The 7,500-nt window shown below is 48.3% G+C and overlaps 1 protein-coding gene across 5 annotated transcripts in view; it reads right to left on the bottom strand.

Annotated features, from left to right (window-relative positions):
* phtf2 (putative homeodomain transcription factor 2) overlaps nt 1-7,500 on the bottom strand; it is a 17,518-nt gene that overhangs the window by 6,843 nt on the left and 3,175 nt on the right. For 4 of the 5 annotated variants that reach the window (XM_039660583.2, XM_039660582.2, XM_039660585.2 and 1 more), the window contains 3 exons: nt 6,002-6,058; nt 4,667-4,736; nt 413-571 (listed from right to left, as the gene is read on the bottom strand). In XM_039660583.2, the coding sequence (XP_039516517.2) occupies nt 413-571; nt 4,667-4,736; nt 6,002-6,058 (286 nt within the window). The remainder of the gene's footprint in view (nt 1-412; nt 572-4,666; nt 4,737-6,001; nt 6,059-7,500) is intronic. The other variant, XM_039660584.2, reaches the window with a different exon arrangement.

Here is a 7,500-nt window from a genome sequence, read left to right as displayed (position 1 = left end):
CACATCATCAGGAGACGCCACCACTGCAACACACACACACACACACACACACACACACACATCATCAGGAGACGCCACACTGAAGAACAACAGCGCCGCCACCACTGCAACACACACACACACACACACACACACACACACACACACACACACACACACACACACACATCAGGAGACGCCACACTGAAGAACAACAGCGCCGCCACCACTGCAACACACACACACACACACACACACACACACACACACATGAGGATTAGCTCTCGCTCAGCTTGTTCTCTTTAATCATCTATAAAAACTAAAGCGGCTGAACTCCACCCAGACCAGTTCACAGATTCAGAAGCACAAACCACATGTAAATGACAGGCGTGTTCTCACACACACACACACACACACACACACACACACACACCTTGCAGCAGGTAGAGAGACAGCAGCAGGTAGAAGACGGTCCTGGACGTGACCTGGATCCACCAGCGGAAGAAGAAGGGGAAGAACACAACCCTGACGATGCCCTTCCGGGTCAGAGCCGTCCACGGGCTCTCGGGCTTCGCTTTAGCAAACGCAGAACCTGACAAACACACACACACACACACAGGTCACGACCTTATGACAAGAGGGGGCAACTCAATTATCCATTCCTCCTCATCATCTCTTCCTCATCCCCCTCTTCCTCATCATCTCTTCCTCATCATCTCTTCCTCATCATCTCTTCCTCATCCCCCTCTTCCTCATCCCCCTCTTCCTCATCATCTCTTCCTCATCATCTCTTCCTCATCCCCCTCTTCCTCATCATCTCTTCCTCATCATCTCTTCCTCATCCCCCTCTTCCTCATCATCTCTTCCTCATCATCTCTTCCTCATCCCCCTCTTCCTCATCCCACTCTTCCTCATCATCTCTTCCTCATCCCCCTCTTCCTCATCCCCCTCTTCCTCATCATCTCTTCCTCATCATCTCTTCCTCATCATCTCTTCCTCATCCCCCTCTTCCTCATCCCCCTCTTCCTCATCCCCCTCTTCCTCATCATCTCTTCCTCATCATCTCTTCCTCATCATCTCTTCCTCATCCCCCTCTTCCTCATCCCCCTCTTCCTCATCATCTCTTCCTCATCCCCCTCTTCCTCATCATCTCTTCCTCATCATCTCTTCCTCATCATCTCTTCCTCATCCCCCTCTTCCTCATCATCTCTTCCTCATCATCTCTTCCTCATCCCCCTCTTCCTCATCATCTCTTCCTCATCCCCCTCTTCCCCATCATCTCTTCCTCATCATCTCTTCCTCATCATCTCTTCCTCATCATCTCTTCCTCATCATCTCTTCCTCATCCCCCTCTTCCTCATCATCTCTTCCTCATCCCCCTCTTCCTCATCATCTCTTCCTCATCATCTCTTCCTCATCATCTCTTCCTCATCATCTCTTCCTCATCATCTCTTCCTCATCATCTCTTCCTCATCCCCCTCTTCCTCATCATCTCTTCCTCATCCCCCTCTTCCTCATCATCTCTTCCTCATCATCTCTTCCTCATCCCCCTCTTCCTCATCCCCCTCTTCCTCATCATCTCTTCCTCATCCCCCTCTTCCTCATCATCTCTTCCTCATCATCTCTTCCTCATCATCTCTTCCTCATCCCCCTCTTCCTCATCCCCCTCTTCCTCATCATCTCTTCCTCATCCCCCTCTTCCTCATCCCCCTCTTCCTCATCATCTCTTCCTCATCATCTCTTCCTCATCATCTCTTCCTCATCCCCCTCTTCCTCATCATCTCTTCCTCATCCCCCTCTTCCTCATCCCCCTCTTCCTCATCATCTCTTCCTCATCATCTCTTCCTCATCATCTCTTCCTCATCCCCCTCTTCCTCATCCCCCTCTTCCTCATCCCCCTCTTCCTCATCATCTCTTCCTCATCATCTCTTCCTCATCATCTCTTCCTCATCCCCCTCTTCCTCATCATCTCTTCCTCATCCCCCTCTTCCTCATCCCCCTCTTCCTCATCATCTCTTCCTCATCCCCCTCTTCCTCATCATCTCTTCCTCATCATCTCTTCCTCATCATCTCTTCCTCATCCCCCTCTTCCTCATCCCCCTCTTCCTCATCATCTCTTCCTCATCATCTCTTCCTCATCCCCCTCTTCCTCATCCCCCTCTTCCTCATCATCTCTTCCTCATCCCCCTCTTCCTCATCCCCCTCTTCCTCATCATCTCTTCCTCATCATCTCTTCCTCATCATCTCTTCCTCATCCCCCTCTTCCTCATCATCTCTTCCTCATCATCTCTTCCTCATCCCCCTCTTCCTCATCCCCCTCTTCCTCATCATCTCTTCCTCATCCCCCTCTTCCCCATCATCTCTTCCTCATCATCTCTTCCTCATCCCCCTCTTCCTCATCATCTCTTCCTCATCATCTCTTCCTCATCCCCCTCTTCCTCATCATCTCTTCCTCATCATCTCTTCCTCATCCCCCTCTTCCTCATCATCTCTTCCTCATCCCCCTCTTCCTCATCCCCCTCTTCCTCATCATCTCTTCCTCATCATCTCTTCCTCATCCCCCTCTTCCTCATCCCCCTCTTCCTCATCATCTCTTCCTCATCCCCCTCTTCCTCATCATCTCTTCCTCATCATCTCTTCCTCATCCCCCTCTTCCTCATCCCCCTCTTCCTCATCCCCCTCTTCCTCATCCCCCTCTTCCTCATCCCCCTCTTCCTCATCATCTCTTCCTCATCATCTCTTCCTCATCCCCCTCTTCCTCATCATCTCTTCCTCATCCCCCTCTTCCTCATCCCCCTCTTCCTCATCATCTCTTCCTCATCATCTCTTCCTCATCCCCCTCTTCCTCATCCCCCTCTTCCTCATCATCTCTTCCTCATCCCCCTCTTCCTCATCATCTCTTCCTCATCATCTCTTCCTCATCCCCCTCTTCCTCATCATCTCTTCCTCATCCCCCTCTTCCTCATCCCCCTCTTCCTCATCCCCCTCTTCCTCATCCCCCTCTTCCTCATCATCTCTTCCTCATCATCTCTTCCTCATCATCTCTTCCTCATCCCCCTCTTCCTCATCATCTCTTCCTCATCCCCCTCTTCCTCATCCCCCTCTTCCTCATCATCTCTTCCTCATCCCCCTCTTCCTCATCATCTCTTCCTCATCATCTCTTCCTCATCATCTCTTCCTCATCCCCCTCTTCCTCATCATCTCTTCCTCATCATCTCTTCCTCATCCCCCTCTTCCCCATTATCTCTTCCTCATCATCTCTTCCTCATCCCCCTCTTCCCCATCATCTCTTCCTCATCATCTCTTCCTCATCCCCCTCTTCCTCATCATCTCTTCCTCATCATCTCTTCTTCATCCCCCTCTTCCTCATCCCCCTCTTCCCCATCATCTCTTCCTCATCATCTCTTCCTCATCATCTCTTCCTCATCCCCCTCTTCCTCATCATCTCTTCCTCATCATCTCTTCCTCATCCCCCTCTTCCTCATCCCCCTCTTCCCCATCATCTCTTCCTCATCATCTCTTCCTCATCCCCCTCTTCCTCATCATCTCTTCCTCATCCCCCTCTTCCTCATCCCCCTCTTCCCCATCATCTCTTCCTCATCATCTCTTCCTCATCATCTCTTCCCCATCATCTCTTCCTCATCATCTCTTCCTCATCATCTCTTCCTCATCCCCCTCTTCCTCATCATCTCTTCCTCATCCCCCTCTTCCCCATCATCTCTTCCTCATCATCTCTTCCTCATCCCCCTCTTCCTCATCATCTCTTCCTCATCATCTCTTCCTCATCCCCCTCTTCCTCATCCCCCTCTTCCTCATCATCTCTTCCTCATCCCCCTCTTCCCCATCATCTCTTCCTCATCCCCCTCTTCCTCATCATCTCTTCCTCATCATCTCTTCCTCATCCCCCTCTTCCTCATCCCCCTCTTCCTCATCCCCCTCTTCCCCATCATCTCTTCCTCATCATCTCTTCCTCATCATCTCTTCCTCATCATCTCTTCCTCATCCCCCTCTTCCTCATCATCTCTTCCTCATCATCTCTTCCTCATCCCCCTCTTCCTCATCCCCTCTTCCTCATCATCTCTTCCTCATCCCCCTCTTCCTCATCCCCCTCTTCCTCATCCCTCTCGTTCAGAGATATCCTGCACACAGCAGAGGGTGTGTCTTCCAGGTAAATGTCCTCCAGCTCCTGCCGTAGTTCTGTTGTTGGCAGGTGTTTCCCTGTGAAACAGGTTTGTGTCTGTATAAGGAAAGGCAGCGAGAGGCTCCGGGCGGTTCTGTGACTCGGTTCAGCTCATGATGTTGAAGGACCTCTTTCTAATAGCATATGAATAGCATTCTTTATTTTTTTAAATGTTGGGTCTAATCTACATCTACTCTTTATCTATGAGCATTGGAGGTTATGGTATCGATTATCTGTGAACTGATTATGAAATTGGCATGATATATTTACCTATAGACATAATACATTGTAAACAATTGATTTTATTTGAACTGACTCTTATATTATTATATTATATTTATATTATATTTCAGTAAAGGGTTAAACAGAATAGTCAAACATTCGCTCACATTTCATGATGCGCAGATATTCTATATTAAATTACTTTAGACCTTCACCCGCTGATCAATGCCGACATTGCAACGATTGAGTCTTATAAATCTGTGTGTGTGTGTGTGTGTGTCTGACCTCTGACCAGATCTACGTCAATCAGGTCCGGCTTCACATGACCCGTCTTCTTCGGTTTGTTCCTCAGACCCTTGAGAGAGAGAGAGAGAGAGAGAGATCGACACACTGTCTCAGCCAATCATGATTCATTCACACTGAAACCATGCATGTCACACACACTTCATGTAAGTATATTTAGTCATTTCATGAGCAGAGGAATTAAACACGCCTCCCTCAGTCACACATTTAAATACCTCCGATTATTTATTGAGAATGGGGCGGGGTCTGGAAACCACATGTTCACTCTCTGGTGTTTGAGGCGTGGGTTACGAATGCCCAGAGTGTCTATCAAATGCGCCTGTACGGAGCTCACAGCCAATCGGGCCCTAACCCTAACCTAACCCTAACCCTAACCTAACCCTAACCCTAACCTAACCCTAACCTAACCCTAACCCTAACCCTAACCTAACCCTAACCCTAACCCTTAGACGAGGAAGACGACGGGTCAGAGATTGAGGAGATGGATGTACACACAAAGGCTGTCTCAAAAGGTAACTTTCCGTCCGCTGTCAAGATGGATCCATAGATATAAACAAACTGCTTGGGTGTGTCACATGTACGTCGTCATCGTCTTGCTGCTCCCTCCCCGTTCTGTGATTGGTTCCCTATCTCAGGCGAACATTTGGTTCATGGTGTTCAGCGTGGGGACACCCAGGCTACAGATTATTAGGAATATTGGAGGCCCGGCCTCGCTAACCCTAACAATCTGAATGAGATTTACTCTGAGCTGCTACAAGAGACTTGTCTTCATCATCATCATCATCATCATCATCAGTGAGGAGTTTAATGTCTCCCGTGGTTAATCTCAGTACATGACAGAGGTTACTGATGTGACCTAACACGCTCTGAACATGCTCTCGTACACACACAGGCATCCAGTCGTGTGAAGACATCAAAGCCAGTCTAACACACACACACACACACGCAGCGCCACCTACAGGCTGAGAGCGGCAGCGGTACTCACCCGTCTAATGAACTGAGGAGAGAGAGGTGATAGAGCGAGAGACATTTAAGAGGAAGAAGAAAACTACACACACACACACTCACACACACACACTCACTCTTACACACGCACTCACACACACTCACTCACTCTTACACACGCACACACACACACTCACACACACTCACTCACTCTTACACACGCACTCACACTCTCTCTCACACACACACACTCACACACACTCACTCACTTTTACACACGCACTCACACACACACACACACACACACTCACACTCACACACTCTTACACACGCACTCACACTCTCTCACACACACACACACACACAGGTTACCTTGATCTCTCTCTGTTCCACTGATTTCTCCCATATCTGCTGGTCATACGCCCCGATCTGACACACACACACACACACACACACAGAAGAGAGACACATCAGACATGATCTGAACAGCATTCATGTGTTCAACATCTGAAGAACACACACACACACTCGCATGAGTGTTTGGTTGTGGTATAAACGCGGTGATGGATCATGACGCTGAAGTGTTCAAGTGTTTAGTGAAGGGTTACTGGTTTCGCATCTCAGTGTGTGTGGATCCACAAGCAGTGGCAGCTCTGATTGGTCTGACTGTTGCTAGGGACGACAGCTCTGATTGGTCTGACTGTTGCCTGGTGTGACAGCAGCAGCAACTCTAATTGGTCTGATTGTTGCCGGGGGCGACAGCAGCGCAGAGTCATTTCCACACTAGAGGTGAAGACTGAGACGCTGAAGTCACATGACACACGGTGGAAAACACTCAATAATTCACGAGTTCAGTCTCATTAAACATACAGTGAGCGCACAACCTGTGTGTGTGTGTGTGTGTGTGAGTTTGAGTTCGAGACCATTGGAGGATAAAAGGTAAATCTAGGACCTTTCAGGGTTAGGGGTCAGGAATCAGGGTTAGGGGTTAGGGGTCAGGGATCAGGGTTAGGGTAAGAATGTCCTCACAAAGATACATGTACAAGAATGTGTGTGTGTGTGAGAGTGTGTGTTGTTGTTTCTCTAAATAAAGCTGAGGTGTGTGTGTGTGTGTGTGTGAGCTGACGCTGCGCTGTGAGTCACTTGTTATTGTCTGTAATTGACGTGTTGCACATTGGCGTGTCTTTCATGTTCTTGCATGTTTCTCTGATTAAACATGTTTGATGGAGGAAAAACCGTCACAGTCTCACACACAAACACTCAATCACATGTGTGTGTGTGTGTGTGTGTGTGTGTGCTCTTTCATAACAATCTCTGATTTGACAATTCTAGCATCTGTAGAACCGCATTTTTCCATCTTAACAATCTCTGTAAATTACTCCACACGCTCTCACTGACGACTGCGGGACAGTTTAATGGGTTCATGACCTCAAGGCTGGATGACTGTAATGCTCTACTGGGTGTTTGTCCTGCACTCTTAATAAACAACTCCAGCTCGTCCACACCGCAGCCGCTCCAGATCTCACCAGAACCAGGAAGATTGACCACATTAGCTGCTTCTGTCATTGGCTGCCTATTAAACATCGGATACATGTTAAAATATTGCTGATTACTTATAAATGGTTTATCTCCAGTACTTGAGCGATCTCTTACCGCATTATAGTCCTTCACATCTATTGCGATCTCCAATACCTAGATAATACCTAATTCATAATATCTAATATAATATCTAGAATATCTAAATCGACTGCAGGCGGGAGATCCTTTTCCTATTCAGCACCAAAACTCTGGAACAATCTTCCTAACATTATCCGGGAAGCTGCAGACACACTCTGGCAGTCCAAATCTAGACTAAACACACATCTCTCCGG

The sequence above is a fragment of the Pimephales promelas genome, chromosome 24, assembly GCF_988280905.1.
Source record: "Pimephales promelas chromosome 24, fPimPro1.hap1.1, whole genome shotgun sequence".
In the NCBI taxonomy this organism is placed as follows: Eukaryota; Metazoa; Chordata; class Actinopteri; order Cypriniformes; family Leuciscidae; genus Pimephales; species Pimephales promelas.
This window is presented reverse-complemented; position numbering and strand designations above follow the sequence as displayed.